Source organism: Amblyomma mixtum, chromosome 3 (genome assembly GCF_055824585.1).
Source record: "Amblyomma mixtum isolate Tamu chromosome 3, ASM5582458v1, whole genome shotgun sequence".
In the NCBI taxonomy this organism is placed as follows: domain Eukaryota; kingdom Metazoa; phylum Arthropoda; class Arachnida; order Ixodida; family Ixodidae; genus Amblyomma; species Amblyomma mixtum.
The window spans coordinates 106,206,520-106,224,762 of record NC_143014.1 but is presented as its reverse complement, the minus strand read 5'-3'; the positions used below and the strand labels follow the sequence as shown (position 1 = coordinate 106,224,762).

General features: G+C 42.7%; 1 protein-coding gene across 4 annotated transcripts in view; it reads left to right on the top strand.

The window, feature by feature from the left end:
• The window catches only part of mim (missing-in-metastasis), a 62,982-nt gene extending 46,359 nt beyond the window's left edge, over positions 1-16,623 (top strand). For all 4 annotated transcript variants that reach the window (XM_089580542.1, XM_089580541.1, XM_089580540.1 and 1 more), the window contains exons 12-16: positions 426-663; positions 1,100-1,215; positions 3,264-3,391; positions 8,056-8,155; positions 12,146-16,623. In XM_089580542.1, coding sequence (XP_089436668.1) covers positions 426-663; positions 1,100-1,215; positions 3,264-3,391; positions 8,056-8,155; positions 12,146-13,467 — 1,904 coding nt within the window. In that variant the 3' untranslated portion in view covers positions 13,468-16,623. The remainder of the gene's footprint in view (positions 1-425; positions 664-1,099; positions 1,216-3,263; positions 3,392-8,055; positions 8,156-12,145) is intronic.
• Positions 16,624-18,243: the final 1,620 nt, after the last annotated feature.

The following is an 18,243-nucleotide window of genomic DNA, read 5'->3' as shown; positions in this document are numbered from 1 at the left end:
GTCATGCCACATGATCTGCTGGTCCTTGTGCTACTTTTGCACAGTTTCGAGGGATGCCGTTTTTTTTCTGCCAGTGTCTTCATTTTTATGCTTTTGTCTGATGTTGCTACAACTTGAGATACTTTGCGGGGTATAGTAATTGCGTTTCAAGGGCAGATAATAATGTTAGTCATTGCATTGGTTCTTTTAGGTTGTTCTTGCAATTTAGTGAGTAATTACTCCCTTATTATCAATCTACTCCACCTTGGGGGATTCCTCTAAAGATTTTACCAAGTCCGAACAGTATGGCAGAGTTAAGGTTTAGCCTTATGATTTTTTTTATTTCTGATCGGTGGCTGTATTTAGTGTGCTGCTTTGAAATCGTTATGGTCTGTTCCCCTCTCTGAGCTGCGTTGTTCATTGTGGTTTTTTTGCATCTCCTCTAGCATACGAGCGGTCGGGCCACCAGGCGAGGCCTTTGCTCACGGCTGAGACCTTTCAACCTCTGGAAGGCGACCTGTTAAGCAGCTCCAACCACAGTGGCAGTGCTGACACTCTGACCTCCACCTCAGGTGACAGCTCTGACGGCCTGGAGCTGGCAGCCCAGCCTGCACCTGCAGGTGGCGCTAGGCCCAAGTCTCCCCAAACACCGACAAGAGGACCCCGACCACCTGTCCCCATCAGGCACGTATAGCCCGCTAATCCAGTGAAGTGCTAACTTGGGCTTCTTAGCACATGGCAAAGTGAAACAACACAAAGACAGGATGAATGAGAGAAATGCAATGCATACTGTTGCATACCGTCAACCATTTTTTATGGCTATTCTGTGCTGAAATATTTAAGGAACGGAGTGGCACAACAAAGTGAAAAAAACATGCAAAAAAGCGCCACTTCAAGTACACATGCTTGGAAGCAAAACATTCAGAAAGGTGCACAAATTCTTTATCGGAAAGGTGAACAGAGAGAAAGCATTAGCACTTGTTGCCCTTTTCGATTATGTTGTAGGGTTTCCAAATGTTATGGCTTTGCCAAGTTCTCTAACGCTTAATGACCTGGCATCTCTCGGAAAGCTGACTGTTGCTGACTTGTTGATGCTTACTGCAATCATCGTGCAATGCAGAACCTCATCGAGCACCAGCACAGCACCATCTCTGCCTGAGAAGCCAGCTGTATTGAAGCAGGCAGCCTCATCTGTGGCTGCAGCTGGGGCATCAGATACACGGCCACCGAGTCAAGGTAATCTTTGTTAAGGCGGAAGCCTTTAATGCCTCATCGTTGTAAGCAGGAGTTGTCGACAGAAATGTCACGCTTTTCAATTGGTCAAAATGGTCGTGACGTCACAGTGCGCGAATTTCAAAAGGGGCTAATTGTACTTTGGCTAGTAACCATGCAACCAATTAAAGGGATCGTATAGTGATGCTCAAAGTAAGAGGGAATGAGTTTGGTTAATTGCTTAATTACCCAATTAGCCTAATTAACCTTTCTAGTCAGGCCAGATAAATAAATAAAACCAAGTAGGAAATTGGTCGAGCTCGGGAATCGAACCCCGGTCTCTGGATTGCGAGACGAGCATGCTAGCCACTACGCCATGCCAGCTCGATGGTTTGGAATGAACAAAGGCGCGTCTAGTGAATACGGTGTCTTCGTTCATTCCCATCTTCCTCCCTTCTTGTTACCGCGAGGTTTAGATGTCCACCGAGATATGCGAGAAAGATACATTTCCTTTCCTCAAAAACCAATTTACCGACGAGCAAGGCGTAGAACTGAACGGGCGATGGCGTTCTGTGGACTCCCTGGCAGCGTTGCAAGACGCTGTCGCGTTCCACTTTTAGACGTGAAGCTTAACCACCACACATCAGACACAAGCAGCAGCACCGCGCTTAAGGGGGACGAGGGTCTTAAAACTCACCTTTTTATTTGTGGCTAGAATCTCGTGGAATTTTGCACACAGATGTGTTTTTCTCTTCTGATTCCAAAAATGTAATCATAATTGAGCTGGTGGTCTTAGATCAAAAGTTATCTTGAATTATAGAGTGTAAGTAGGTAATTTCTTACGCAGCTTTAATGAACTTTCTCATTGCATTTTGTTGCTTTTAATTACATGAATTGATAGCCAGCAAATTCCCATACCCAGTGACATTCTTACTTTTTTTGTTTAGGCCACGTATAAATAGCAATTTACAATTAGCTTAATCAGTTGCAGTGTCAAATACTGCGACCTTTTACTCTTGACACAGTATATCAGGATGACATGCCTTTAGAGAAAAACGAAGAATGTCATCGGGTATGGGAACTCTCTGGCTATCAATTCATGTAATTAAAAGCAACAAAATGCAATGAGAAAGTTCACTAAAGCTGCGTAAGAAATGACCTATTACATTCTAGACTTTTCAAGATTTAAGACCACCAGCTCAATTATAATTACATATTTGGAATCACAAGAGAAAAACACATTTGTGTGCAAAATTTCATGAGATTCTAGCCATAAATAAATAAGTTAGTTTTATGACCCTCGTCCCCCCTTAAAGGGACACTGAGGAGAAATTGAAGTTGGCTTGCATCGACAGAATACCAGCTCCTGATTACAAAAACGCCATTCATACTGACAACAAAGCTCTTGTAACGTAGAAAAGAGCAAGAACCAAAATACAGGTATCGCCGCCACAGGCCAAACTCGCAAGTACAAGCGTGATGACGTCATAGGACAAAACAGTGTTGCTAGAACCAATGCTTCTAGTAACACTGGGACACGAGAAGCTACGAATCACTGAGGAGCAGCCAATGCATGCGCAAATCTCCTTGACGTCGCCAGATGGCGCCACGTACCCGGCAGCTATGCGCGCGCCTGCAGCATCGGAACCAATCAGCGCCTGCTCACCGGCAATAGGCGGGCTCCCAGTATTCCGCTAATGGTAACAAGGTACACGGTATGCTAAAGGTGTCTATTTGCGAGAACTTCGTTGACGACTTCGAGAACGGGGTCAAGAACAAAGAACTGGTGCAAGCCATGCCGAACTGCTTGCGGCTGCCACCAAATGGTGCAGTGTGTATTATCATTGTGGTGCATTAATTATAGTTGCACGAGATCAAGTGATACTTGGAGCGTCTCTGCGGTGCTGATTTCTGAGCACTAATTCCTTGTGCCAGGAAGTTTTCATTGCTATAGTGCCTGTTCACAGTGCATTGTGTTGCACAAGGTCTACTCATGAAAATTGAGTGATGCATTATTGAGGGAGGGCTTGTCATGCACTTTCACTAAGTATTGGGTTGTTTCTTCCTTGCAGTGACTTCTCAGCCTATATATGCTAATGCAGATGAGCTGGCAGTGGTAGCTTCAACCCTTCCAGGCACAGAATCTCCACCATTGCCTCCTCCTCCTATCCAGGATTCATTACAAGCAATTTCATCATGGGTATGTGATTTGCTGGAAAATCTTGCTATACTGTACCCCACACTGCATCTCTTCTTACGCAAAGTGTAGTTGTGCCAAGTGTGTGTCGGAGCATATGGGCACTCTTAGGCAGTACTATCAAACCAGAAATTAGACAAAGGTAAATGAGGAATGGTTTGCATAGAAGCATTTATTAACTTAATAAGCATACGAGAGAAGAAAAAGTCCAAGAAATCCTACTTAATGCCATCCAGTCAGTTGTATAAGTTATTTATTTATTATTAGTACCTCAAATAGCTTTCAAATAGTTTCAATAGCTTGCCTCCTACTGTACTCCGCATGAAAACTAAATACACCCTGAAAAAAACTTTGCGGTATGTCTCCGTGTTGCTTCCTGCCCCGTAGTTATTTCAGCTATTTACTGTATTAATTTCAAATCACTGTAATCTTTCTTGATGTTGTAATAGTTATATATTTGTTTCATTCTGTTTGGTGACCATTTTCTTTTTTTGCAAAGTTCATTGCAACGTCTCTATTTTCCTTTGTTTTGCCAATGTTAGCTGTCTGCCAGGCGCTGCCACTCAAGCCCTTTGAGGCTTTGGTAGGCCTGATTTATGTTGTCTGGCAATTGACGTGAATAAAAGTTCTATCTATCTAAATGCCCCTTGGTATGGGGTATTACATGAGGGATGGGCATAATGTTCAAGTGAAGAGTGGTTCGATGGCAGTCTTGAAGGAATGTGGGTCGGAGTGGCGCACAGCGTCGACAGGCAGTTTGTTCCAGTCCCGAGCGGTCTGAACAAAAAACGAACGAAGATGTGCTGTGGTCTGTGCTGGGGGCGGATAGATGGCTTTAGGATGGCTGGTGCGGCTTGACTGTTTTCTACAACAGCTGATGGCTGGTGCGGCTTGACTGTTTTCTACAACAGCTGCTTTTCTACATGGACCAAATGTTTGGCATTAAACTACCTGTAAAATGGCATTCTGTTGTTAAGCTTTTAAAGAGCTTCTTTGTCTTTTTAATTAACTTGAACTTATAGGCCAGCCTGCTATAGGAGCTAGATAAACAGCAAGTGAACAGACAGTGATTATATCACAGTTTTTGCATGCTTCGTGTGGACTGCAACTCTACTTCTGACATCATAGCCACCGATGCTATGATGTCATGCTGAACTGGGAACTACATTGGAGAAGATATGCAATTATAAATTATTACTTGGTGGAAACAAGTTCCATGTTTTCTAATGTCTTGCGTACCATTCTGAAGGAAAAACAGAAACACAATGAAAATTTGGTGTCCCTACTGTTTTAAGGCTTTTGGCAACCTTTAGACAACTGTTGAGTCTAGCCAGATTGAGTGTTTCTGATGGCAGGTTCCACGGGGTAGCATTTTTCTTCATGCGCATGCTTATCTGGCAACCTTGAGACAAGTGATAAGCCTAGCCTGTTTAAGGGTTTCTACTGGCAGGTTCCATGGATAGTATTTCTTTTTATGTGCACACTATAGCACATTTTATTAGATTACTTAAAAAAAAAATCTCAGATGCTTCATTTTACTGTTGTAAACTAGAATAGGGGTTCGTAATATTTTTAGTCTCCGGAACCCCAGTGGCTTCCAAAAGGTACCAAGGAACCATGCGTGCCTTGTCTTCCGTCACTCATGCCTAACATGAATCCTGCCTAACGTCGATAGCTCTTCAAAAAACAAACAAAAAAAAAACAAATTCAGTTAGTACTGCATTTACTCGCATAATGAAAACACTTTTTTTTTCTGCAAAAATCTCTGAAAATTTGAGTGGAGGAGAGGGAGGTTCATTGTGTAGTGTGAAATATTTTTTTAAAATTTGAAGCTCTAAAACAGGGCAGAATTAGGCTGATGGAATAAATACTTTATCCAGCACTTCTCACTTTCAAAAAATAAAACAAAACGCACTCCTCAGTACAGTTTCTATGCTTGAGAACAAACTTGGCCTGCAAGTAAGTTAAACTCATGCAACTAACTCGCATAGTGGCCCATAACGCTGTCCAAAGAGGGCACAACTAGACTTCACTATAGCACAACTCTCTGCATTCATTGCAAACCCAACACAGCCAGTTGCTACAATCCTTAAAGGGACACTGTGGACAAATTGAAGTTGGCCTCTATCGATAGGTTATAATGTTCTAATGACAGACGCTACTTTCACTGAAAACGGACCTTTTATAACCATGAAAAGGTCAAAAACTGAAATGCAGGTATCGCCACCCATGCCCATTTTTGCAGGCAAACTGCGCTGTGTCAAGGCCAATTTTTGGCGTGGATTCCAGTGTGCTGCAATTTATGCATATTTGTATATTGTGTATAGTGTAACCCTTAGCCCTGTCCTTTCGTTCTATCACTCTCCTCTTTCCTCCTCCCTGTCCTCTCCTTTTTACTTCCGCTAGCTGCAGCTCAGGTGCTGCAAGCTTCGATGGCAGATGCCACAGCTAGCAACGGCGAAAGCCTTTTATGGCTCATGAGTGGCATGGACAAGATGTGTCACGCTTTCGCGAATCCATAGCCAATGCACAGTCCAGTCCATAGCCATTCAACAAGCCAAACCATAATCCACAATTCAATCCAGAACCCAACAAGGCATGAACTGTCAATGAAGAAAAATAAGAAAACCGCGGTCTAGGCGGGAATCAAACCTGGGCCTGTGGTGTGCGCGACGGGGATGATTCCACAGTGCCATGACGGTTCGACATTTGCACCTGAATAAAGGCACGTCTAGTGTGAATGCAGAGTTGACTTAGAAATGTATCTTTGAGGTATGTACTGAGGCGTACATGAGTAATTATGAGCAGATAACTTAGAGATGTTGCAATTAACCGAGTACAAAAGCATGTTTCCGGTAAATTTACTTCTTGCTGGGCGTGTTGTAGTGCCATCATGAGGCACCCACTGAAAACTCCCCTCGCAATGTACGACACTGGCCCAGCAGATGGTGTGCGCTTAGTAATGCAGCAGACACCAGCTTGGCCACTTAGCCATGCCCCCCCAGGATGCAAATTCAGATGTGCAGACTGCGCACAGCTTTCGCATTTCCGCACGTAAGGAGACTTAAGTTTACTTCTGTTTTATGTTTGAATAAACCAATAATAATAATAATAATAATAATAATAATAATAATTTTAGAGTTTGGCAACACTGCCATTCACTTCCAAATGGAAATCATGGAGTCCTTTTTCACATGGATGTTGTGTGATTGAATTAAGTGGCGAGAAAAGTTTTAAGTCCAACTTTAGCAACATTAAATGGGTCTTTTGCTATCGGGCAAACATTCATATGACTACAATGAGCCACAGAATCAATTTTTACAAAGGGGAAAAGTTGGATTGAGTTGTCCTTGGTGTTACTTTTGATGGAACAAAGAAGCCTTTTGACCTGGTGTGGTTTGTATTGGTTCTGGGATTCTTCATGGGGACATTCTTATTGGCTGTTTGTCTTGTAGGGTGAAGTATAGTAGTCTTGAAGTTCGACAGATGGAGCTTTATAATTTTGCGTGATTATTTCGGCGTTCGAAAAAGAGTGCCTGCTAGCATTCACTTTCATCGGCAGTAGACTGTGTGCCAAAAGAGTAGGGTGCGTGTATTACTTGAAGGAAAAAAAAAAATTTAATTTTTGACAGCTGAAGTAGGAGATGCATTCATTATGCGAGCGCATTCATTACACGGGTAAATGGGGTAATGCCTGGCAGTGCAGCAGAAGTCTTCTATAAGCAGTTACAATGTTGCTATTCCCAAAATAAAGTGGGTAAAAGGAATCATGAGGGTTGAGTTGTGAATAGGTTTAGGTGCTTGGGGAACCCAAAGAGCACTCCTTTGAGGAACCCAAGGGTTCCGTGGAACCCGGTTTGAGAATTGATTTATGGTGCGATTATTTCCAAAACAAAAAAGGGTAAAGGAAGGATGGGAGTTGAGACATGCTGCATGGATTTAGGTGCTTGTCTTCAAACACTCAAAATGACTCAAGAGTCCTGCGGAACCCAGCTCGAGAACCCCTAAACTAAAAGAAAAAGGGCTCTTGTACGCAATTTCTTTTGGTGAAATTTTCTAGTTTTAGTCAGAGTGCCTTCAGAAATGGAAATCAGACGATGTCGGCCTTAATAAAATTGCAGATGTGCTACATGCACTTGCAGCGACGGTTGCATTGGTGCTCACATTAAGGAGCGTGCTCCCAGCTGCTCCAAAAAATGATTTACCTCTCAACCTACTCTGCAACTATTTTACCTGCTCTTTGGCTGATCCATATCCTTTGTTCTACCCCTGTAAGGAGCCATCACAATTCGTTGGCTTGGCTAGAAAGTAGCACCGTACCCTTGTGACTGCATAGACTTTAAGGCTCTTCAAAGTTGACCGTAGTTTGATTGTTTCTGCTCTATTGATTTTGCTTGTGTGCTATATTGATCTGGTTCACCTTGGGACTCTCATTGGGACCTTCACTGGTTCTTATTAGTTTGTATTGAATGTCTACTCTTCTGCTATCTGGTTAGAGAGAACCTACTGCAATTTATAGACGTGCTTGATACATGTCACTTGGGTTTCTTCTCATTAGGCAAAAAATATATTAAGTGGAAGTGAACATTACTTTCCAGCCCTTGTGCATTTTAAAGAGTTATGCAAGAAATTATACACAGTGCATCTTTTTTCTCAACTTCTGATAGGAACCAGACAGTATGGTGCCCATGAGGAGGGGATCAGCATTACAGATGCATGAGGCCTACAAGACATACTCCCCAAGTAACTCCTCAATGCGCTATGAAGGTAAGGATCATTTTAAGCACATTTAATAATAGCGTTGTGAAGGTTAGGAACCTGCTAGGGATTTTCATTTTGCAGTAGAGTTCAAGTGATACGATAGCAAGTGTTGGAAATTCTGGCTTGTTATAAATTTGTAAAGCTGTAAAGGCTAGAAAATCAACCTTAAAATTTGTTCTCTTGTTTGCCTCGTTTATTTCTTCGTCTGCTTTTGCTTTTTATCGGAGATCAGTGGCATTGCGAACCAATGGAAGCTCTGATCTCTCCTCTTCACTGTGGTACTAAAATAGAGGTGTTCTGTCATCGGAAAGCCATGAATTCTGCGATGCGCCGTGACCATCAGAAGTGCAAGTTTTTGACGACCACAAATGAAAAAAAAATCTTTTTTTTTTTCTAGATTTCACTCTAATTTTTTGCTATCAGATAGCTGAAGACCCAAGGAGCATGAAAAAATAAATTTAGAGATCGAAAATATGACCAAATTGGCCATTTTATTTGCCACGGCCGCTCTTAAGCAGAGTAAGAAAAATCGTAGGCATATTGCATGTGAATGCAACTGGCTGCATGTATTGATAGTTAGGGTGTGTGAATATTCGAAATGCCGAGTAAAAATTCAATACATGTGTTGTTCAGTTAATATTTGATTTGAGAAATGGGTGCGCGAAAACTTGCGAATATTCGGCGCCAGCTGAATACCGCCTAGCTTTCAGAAATCTGACCATGGAAAATGTACAGTATCTGTGCAGATTATCAAAAGATAGAGTACAAAGTGTCAGGAAAACGGTACAAAGCCGTCCCCTTCACTGACTTCTGTATTGCTTATTGCGTGGACTGGTCACATTCAGACGCTGCTAGGATGTTTTGCAGACTTCTACTAGTGGGCTTTACCACATAAACAAAAAAATGGACGACCACGCGCTTTTGAACAGTCATAGTGTGAAAGCGCACGTTTTTTTTGTTTGATCCTTCCATAATGTGTTTTATACTTAATGTCCACACCCATGGCACTCGCCTTGTTTGAATAGTTCTGGCATTTCGTACAGTCCCTTGAAGTTTGAAGTAATAACATTCTACTACCCATCATGTTAGTTTTAGTTGCCAGTCATGTGTCAGTTCATGGATTTTATTTTGTGTGACTACATTTGTATTACCACATTACAGGTTGTATACTGTTTGCTTCCTAACAAAGTAGTATAAATTTCTTGCACGTAATTTTTTTTTTTTTCTATAGTGCTGGGTCAGTATAGTTTTAATTTTGGTTGCAAAGTACCTGTACTAGGTTGAAAAAAAAATAAGGACAGCAACATTTGCCCATCTTCGTATGAAATTTTTTTCTTACTATACAGTTAAACCTCGTTATAACGAAGTAGCATCGAGACCGTAAATTAGTTTGTTATATCCGATATTCGTTGCTACAGTAGACCTAAATATCAGGTCTGACAAATCCGCAGTTTGGCTTGTGCAAATATTCTAGACACTAAAATGCATTATTCTTGGCTTCGAACCCACTGTAAAGGAGGTAATCCGTACCTGTCTCCTTGCGGCATTTCAGTCAAAATAGACCGGAATATGGGAAGGTCAAATTACAACAAAAGGAAGTTCGTTTGACAAAACAGGTCTGTGTTCATTTATTTGAAGAAGGATGTTATCTTCGTCTGGTGGCTTTTCATGGCACTGAGCAGAATGAAGTTTTCCACAGTGTCTACACACAAGAGGGCCTTTTCTACTTCTGCAGTTTTGGTCGTCGGGAGTTTTTCCAAATAGCCTCTCAGCCTCCTTGCCATGCCTGTGGCGTCCGCACTGCTCATTGGTGGTTCATCACGTTCACTGTCACCTTCGCTATCACTGCTGCTGGTGTGCTGTTATCCTCAGGCAACACTACACGATCCACAATTTCTTTATCCGTCAGCTCAAGTGCCACGGCCAAGCTCTCATCAGCCAAAACGAAATCGTCAAATGCGACGCCTGGGAGTGGCAGTTGATCCCAAGTTTTACCAGCTCTGCCAGGTCTTCGGGCTGAACTTCGTCTTCGACAGCAGGCAAAGCAAAACCAGCATCTGCGAAACAGTTTCTTATTGTAGACTGCCTCACCTCATTCCATGACCCATACAACATTTCGAGCGTCGTCTTGATGTTGGTTGTTGGTCTATGTCGATCGATGTCGAAAACCAGTTGCATCGCTAAATGCTTCCGGTAATTGCACTTGAGCAAATGGATAATGCCCTTGTCCAAAGGCTGCAAAGCAGAAGTTGTGTTAGGTGGCAGGAACACCAAGTGAACTGCCTTTAGCATGCTCGAGACTTTGTGCGCTGAACAGTTGTCCAAGAGCAACAGGACCTTCCTGTGCTGCCTCTCCATGTCCTGGTCGTATGCTTTGAGCTTGTCCTCGAAAAGCTTGGACGTCATCCACGTCTTTTGTTGGACGTGTACTCAACCTGCAAATTCCGGACGCCTTTCAGGCATCTCAGATGTGCAGACTTGCCGATCACTGTGAGCAGTCTCTAGTCAGAGCCATGTTCACGGCAACGATGACTGTCACCCTAACAACTTCAAAAACACGCTGGTTTCGTCGATGTTGTACACGTTACACTCGTCGTATTCCTGGAGCAGAGTTTGAAAGTTCTTTAGCCACTTTTCACAAGTCTCCATGTCAACAGCGGACCCTTCGCCAGGCAGCGTGTGGCACGCGATCTCGTGCCTGTTTTTAAAACGTTGCAGCCAACCGCTGCTGGCACGGAAATCGTCATGCCCCAGCGTGCAGGCCAGGCTGTTGGCCTTTGTTTGAAGAAGTGCTCCCAGTACCGGCAAGTTTTGCGCTCTCATGTCTTTAAACCATGAAAGCGAAGTTGTTTCCATGTCTGGGTGATTGCAAGCCCTAACTCGCTTATGGTTGGCTTATACGGCGTGCTCGGTGTTGCCCTCAATCTTCTTCCTGTGGCCAAAATGGTGGATAAGGTACCTAGGAGAACGCTGAATTCCGATGCAACATCCTTTTTCTTGTGGCCACCGTCCACAACTCTCAATATCTGCAGCTTTGTCTCGAGCAAGATAGGCTTCCTCTTTGTTGCCATTTCGAGCACTGCAAGAAAGAGACTGGTTGCTGTGGTGATGCCAGCCTCACAGTTGCCAGTGTTGCTGCACTTGCCTTCCTTCACTGCTGGACAAGTGGCCGCCCTTCGGCCCTTTGTCGGTACATGAGCTTCCAGAGTTTTTGTGCTCTGTTCATAGGTGGCGCGACCAGCCGAACGCGCAATTTTTGTGCCAGACGGCCAGACTTTCTACAACTTTTTCAAACGATAAAAAAAAGGTGCGGTTGTGAATTGGCTTCCAATATTCATTTTGGTTTTTTTATGCTACCTTTTGGGTTTTGAGCCTCACGTCAACCAAATATTTCTTCATTACAGCTGATATGTTCTCTGTGTGTTGATGAAACAGCCATGAGCAGCTGCTCAAGACCAGCACAGTTCACATCATCTACTGCACATAAGCTACACATGTTAACAAACTTTTTTATTCCGTAATTTCCTGGAGAAAAGTGCAGTCAGCCAACTTGAAGTCAAAAAACCGGAAATATTTCAGATTAAATGCAGTTCTGATATAAATGAAGCACTGAAATTATCTGTGTGCTTATCGTAAATTGTAAAGATTTGAGCCTTCTGCCTTGGGATATTTCTCACAGCTAACATTGTTACACAAACTGGGCGCTTAATTATATAATAAAAAGAGCCTGTGTAGCTCACGGCAGCGCACGAAACATGGCCAACAGAAAGGCCTGCTTTGAGTACCTGACCGCATTTGTTTGTAGGAAGGCTGCTTATTGGAAGAGGTAGGGCAGCTAACCTATTGTCTGAAAAATGTCTTTTACTCTTGATTGTCCATTACATCTGTGCTTTTATGACTGGGTTCATCTGTAGTGTATTTAAAAAAAAAAAAAAAAGAGTTTTCTTATGTGTTCTTTTGTATTGAGAACAGAGCCCTTTTTTCTTTTTTCTGTAGGATTGTCTGGGTCTTCAACACTCCCAGCCAAGTCCAGCTTTCGACGGAGCTCTCAGCCGCCACCACCACCTCCTGTACGACGGACCCCTTCTATCACAAGCACGCAGGGCTGTTCGCCCTCTTCTCCCAGTTCACAGCACATTCAAGAAGTCCCCTCCGACCGTGGGTGCCAATCCGTTGGTGATAGTGATGACAGCTCCACAAGTCGAGCTAAGTTGATACAGGCGCTTAATGCCCGATTTTCGAAACCAAGCCCACTAGAACAGGCTGGCCTTCGATTCTCTCTTCCGTCAAGCCACACAGAGGACAGCTGCGGTCTTCCACTACCAGACCCACCAGAAACATCGCATTTCGATCCTGAAAATGACTCAAAACCTTTTCCAGCCCCACCGCCATTTCTTGAACCGGTGGAAAATGACCCTTTGCTTGATGTGGAAAGTGAGCATGCTGGTGCATTGCGAAAACAAGTGCAACCTGAAAAAAAGCTTCTTCGTGCCCACACCATTGGGCACAGTGAACGTGACGCTCTTATTCAAAGTCTGAATGCCAAATTTTCGACAGCGGAAGTAACACCTCCTAGTGAAACAAAGATGGCTGCCCGCAAGACTTTGCCTTGCGAATCCCCATCTGTGGCCTGTGCTCGGTCACAGCGGTCTGGTGTTGGTGCTGCAATGAAGTCTGGAAAGTCTCCTCCCGAGATGGATTTCTTTCGAGCCAACTTGGAGCAGACACTTCTCAAACGAGAGCTCAAGAGAGATCCACGAACCAGTGTTGCTGGGGGAACAGCTGATTCTGCAGGAGAAAATCGTCGAAGCAGGTCTGTGGGACCCGTGCCATCTGGTGAGAAGAAAAACAACTCAGCAGAGCGACGACAGTTTCTGAGCAGTCTGAATGCTCGCCTTGCTGAACAGCGACGTGCTTCACTGCAGCCGGCTCAGCAGTTAGCACCATCAGTGAAACTGGCGCAGTATACACAGCAAATGACAACATTTTGTACAGGGCAGACGACAGTTCCTGTACCAGCGCAGTATGTGCACATGACATCTAGCCAGATTCAGAATGTGCAGGTAGTTCAGGCTGTCCCTGGAACTCTTCCCCATACAACAGCTGCGACAACACGCCGTGGTTCCTTGCAGCCAGACGTTGAGTTTGGGTTAAGGAAAAATGGTGGGCGGGCGGCCCGAGTTCAGAGCTGGCTAGCAGGTCGTGGCTCTGTTGACCTAACTGCATGCAGAGAGTCACTCATGGATCAGATTCGGCAGGGCACAGTGCTGAAGCGAGTTGCATCACAGAGTGATCGCTCAACGCCGCTTTTGCTGTGACGTTACCTCGTGGTTTTCATCTGGCACATATGATGGAAGAGAACACTGCGACTGTGCGGCGATGACATCGAGAAAGATTGAAGCAGGATGGAGCTCTTGGGTGCCTTCTGTGCTGCTGTAGCTCCTGTACGCTCTTTAGATTTCATTCCTTGCTTTAATATTTTCCCTTTGTTAGCATCCTTAAATGTGCTCCACCACAGTGCTGATGGCATTGAAGTTGAATAGTATTTATTTGAGAAATTAGTCAAGATTTCCTTTTTGTGTTTGGAATGCAACATGTGCCACGTAGCTTACATAACTAATTCCAGAAGCTACCTGCCTAGCAACTTTTAATTCATATGTCACCACTGTCTTTTTCTTCTACATTTAGGTCACTGTAAATCTTGCGCATATCTTGGTACGTTGTGGCGACTATTTTTCTCATGTTTTTGTTTTTCATTTAAGAGTAGCGCACATGTTATTAAGTGCAATGTGGAAGTTCATGTTGCTTAGCTCTTTTTTAGTTGGGAGTATTTGTGTGTATCAGTAGAACTTTTTGGGGCCATAGCTTAGACAAAATAACATTTTTTTTTTTTTTATCATTACTGTCATGCTGGTTGGTGTGTGTGAAGAGAGCTTTAGCTATTACTTTTATACTCCAGAATTACTTTTCTTTCTTAACATATATGCAAAAATAGTTCTTTGCATCAGTGTACTTTGACCTGCCAGCACTATGATTGCTTTTGCAATGCCATCTTTTATGAAAGGGCTGTTAATGTGGGAATGTTGTTCCATGCCATTCACTTTGCTAGATAGGCTTTGTTGTACATTGAAGGTCAATGCTTTGCTGCCTGAGTAGCTGGCTCTGCTCTCTGTAATTTTACCTTACGCAAATTGTTCCTGTTTGCTTGAGCAAGCTGTGGACATCTTGTTCATTGTAAGCACATGCAAGTAGCATATTGCCACCAAAAGAATGGCACACTACATGTTTGGAGGTGTTATTTTACAGCAGTCATGGTTCTTTAAATTTTCATTAATTCATACAGAAGCAATGGTTCAAGGTATGCGAACAAATGAGATACTTTCACGTCAGATATAGTGGTACCAAAAGTTCAATTGTCCATAACAAGCGCACATACCTAGGCACAATATAAGTCAAATAAATGTGAATCTTGCTGTTATCATCATGAACCTCAATGAAAAATGCAGTATCACCTTCAGCTTGCCCATATTGAAAGTGTAAGTTTTTCACCTGCTTTGATTGAATGAGAATATGATAATTTATGGCAAAGATTTCTGCGATTGCTGCCTACAAAGTAGCCAAAAAATCTGGTAGCACACCTCCATCTCATTGATGCTCGGGTTGCTTTATTGTTGGCCAGGCTCTAAGCAAGGACCGATGTCCACATGGATAGTGTTTAAATTGAAACTTTAATTTTCAGTAGATTAAATTTTCTTTGTATATTTGTTGAATGCTGAAGTGCGTAATGCCATGCACCCATGGCTTAAGCAACATATACAAAGTGCGGCAATAGACGCCAGAATAACCACTAGTCACTAGTTGTGTAGCATTTGGCCAGAAATCAAACATGTATACCTGGGTAGTGAAACTAAAGCTCTCTTCCTTCGCTAGAAGCAGCACTGACAGGCTTCAGGCACTGCCAGGCATGTATGTTTAGTTGAACCGGTGGGCACTCGTAGCTTTCATGGCACATATATATATATATATATATATCTGTATTTAATTATAAAGCAAATTTAAGGGCTACCTTCTGTTTGGGAATTGAGGCAGAGGGAGTCATGACTTGTTTCGTATAGCTAACCAAAGAGACCTGCCTTGAAGGTTGTATGTGTGGCAGTCAAAAAAGAATGCAGCAGCCCTCCAGTTGAGCATGATTGCTGCATTGATATTGAAGGCAGTGTACATGGAAAAGGCCTTTTTATTGTATCAGTCTTGGTATTTAATGTGGTTGCATTTTAGGGGGAGCACATGGTTATACTCCGTTTCATACATAGCAGTCAACGCAGCGAAGGCTGCGGCGCCTGTTCGCGCTCCTCGTCCGCATCTTAATGTAGTGCGTCGAAAGTGAAAAGAGTAATGAACTTAAAATTAAAGTAAATGTTGGTCAATATTGAACTACAATAATAAAAGTGTTTTATTTTGCAAAAAGATTGCTTTTTTTATGTTCTTCAGAACAGAGTGCCTTAGTTTCCTGGTTTTATTTTTCCGGCTCCTTCTGTGTCACGTTTTCGCAGCTAGGCCGGCCGGTGATGTCGTCTGCTTTCGTCTTTCGGTTTCTGAGTCTGTGAAAATGGCACCGCTATCTCCTACTCGCTTGTTTTCTTCGCCCACTGCGGCTTCAAAAACATCTTCTGCTCGCCTATTCTCCAAGCTGAAGTCTCCGAAAATTTCGAAAGACTGCAAGCAGGTGATTGTCAACGTTTACTCTAGCGTAAGGAAGCGCTTCTCGGAGAAGACTGTGCGTGAAGTTCTCGAAACTGTGGTCGAGATGACCGGGGTGAGCACTCGCACAGTTGCGAGGTTCAAGAAAGAAGGTCTCTCTACTGGAATAAGATCAGCGCAAAAATGACCTAGCAAGGTGACAATATCTAACTCTCGCAGTGTTAAATATGACAGCTTTGCACTCAACGCCATTCGACTCAAGTTACATCATATGTATGCCGTACACTACACTGCCTTTTCCCTTCGAAACAAGTAATCAGCGCTGTGTTTTTCAAAGTAGGTATCAGAGTTTGACAGTCTGGAGTTTCTACCTAATGAATCTTTTAAGAAAAATAAAAAAACCCAGCGAAGCCGAAGCCGGGAGTCGAACCTTGGCCCCTTATAAAATGAACAGAAGGGCGCGCGCTTCGTACCACTCAGCCACGACGCAAGGTGGACGGATACATTTCGCTTGTTTTTTGCAGCAGACTACTTTCGTACCTTTGGCAGCGTTGACTGCTATGTATGAAACAGAGTATAGATATTTTAGTAGTGTCTGGCGAGGACATTGTAAAATGTGAAAGCATTTTTGCTTGTGATCATGTGGCACTTTGTTTTTGCCAAATGTCTTTGTTTAATCGTCTGCTAGAGGAAATGTACAAAGATGGAAATGTTTAAAAGAAAGTCAAAGGACTTGGAAGGGCTTGAAAAAAAAAAAAGCAGGGGGGGGGGGGGGGGGGGGTAACATTGGACTATTGCATTATGCCTCTTGTGTTCAGTGCTTTACTCTTGGGCAGTCTGTCATTCTCGATTTCTGCTTATTTGCATATAGTGTGTTTTTGTTGGTAACTGGATAACATGAGCATGCTAAGATGAAAAAAATGCAGATGACTGTTACTGAGTCACAGGCACTGTAAGCAAAGCTTGATAAAAGCTTTGTGATTGTAATATTGTCTTCAGTCATCAAAAGATTTTTCTGAACAAATGGCATCAAACTTCTGGAAGCTCTGGTCTTAGAAATACTTAGATGTTAAACAGCATGGAGATGCTTGTATTGTGTGCATTGGTGTAATGTGATCATAGTGATTTAGAAGACCTACAGTCATTTCTCATTTTCTACTTGGCGCTTGGCGATTAATGCATTCTCGGAAGCCGGGAAACTTTACTGCACATAATTTTTTTCTCCTGATTTTATTGCTGCTGATCTTCTTTTATTACAATTGAAAAATTTAAGTTATACAAAATATGCCGGTTTGCTTTCAATGGAATCCTTTCTTTAACCTTTGACTCGGGATTTCATGCAAATGCTTGTTTAACTAGTTGACTTACATCTGGGTTATGTAAGTACTTTTCTTTTTAAACATGTCTGCATCATTGGTGCAAAGCAGTGAATAAACCTGAAATTTGTTCTTTTCATTTTCACCTTTCATTTACTCGGGAAGCTAACGCATTTGGTCTCGGCGATAGGCTCTGATGTGTATGTATTGTTTGATGTTATGTGTTGCAGAGGAAATCATTATTCAGCCTGTTTCACTTTATTTGGTACCAGGCATTTTTTTTTTTTTTTTTGAGTAAATTTAATGTTGCCAGTGAATGAGTCGGTCTCCATATCATGGTACTTTGACTTGTGTTCTCTCCACTTTAGTTTTGTGCATAACGCATAACCATTCTTGTGTGCTTTTTGTTGACACTTGCTAGTGTGTGCAAACGTGTTTGGATTTTTGTGAGAATTTTGAAGTTCATGTTGGTATCCATGTGCTAATGAAGTAGCATACTTAAGCCATACATTTTGCCAAGGTTTTAAGGTTTCATTCGTGACATAAGGCAGGGAATAGCTGGCTTTTACTCTTGTTTCTAAACTGAGAAGCCAAACTGGTGGACTGTGCCATTGAGTTTTAGTTTGTTCATTCTGTACAGGTGACTCTGCACAGGATTTGAAGTATTGTTTTGGAGGTAATGCTGCATGAGCTTTGACCCAGGCAACTATAACTGGGGCACAATGATTGTTATGCTGTCTTGCATTATTCATTGCAGAACTAACTCTTGGTGTGTGCTTGCTACTCAAGTATGTTTTGTGATTCCTTGCAGTTTGTAAGACCTACTTTAAAGTATTGCTGCCTGCCATTTTTTATCTGTCACCAGTATTTTGTTAACTTCTGAATGTGAAAAATGTGACTGGGTCATGCTAAGTGCTACGTTTCTTTAAGCATACTGTAGTGAAAGCGTTCTAGTGCCTGTTACCTGAGGGTTGGTGCCAGATTATGGAAAGCAGTACCTTCCAATTCAACTGTCACCCTATTGTCGCCCATAGTGATTTCCTGTCATTGTGTGTGTCACATGAAAACCACTGTGTC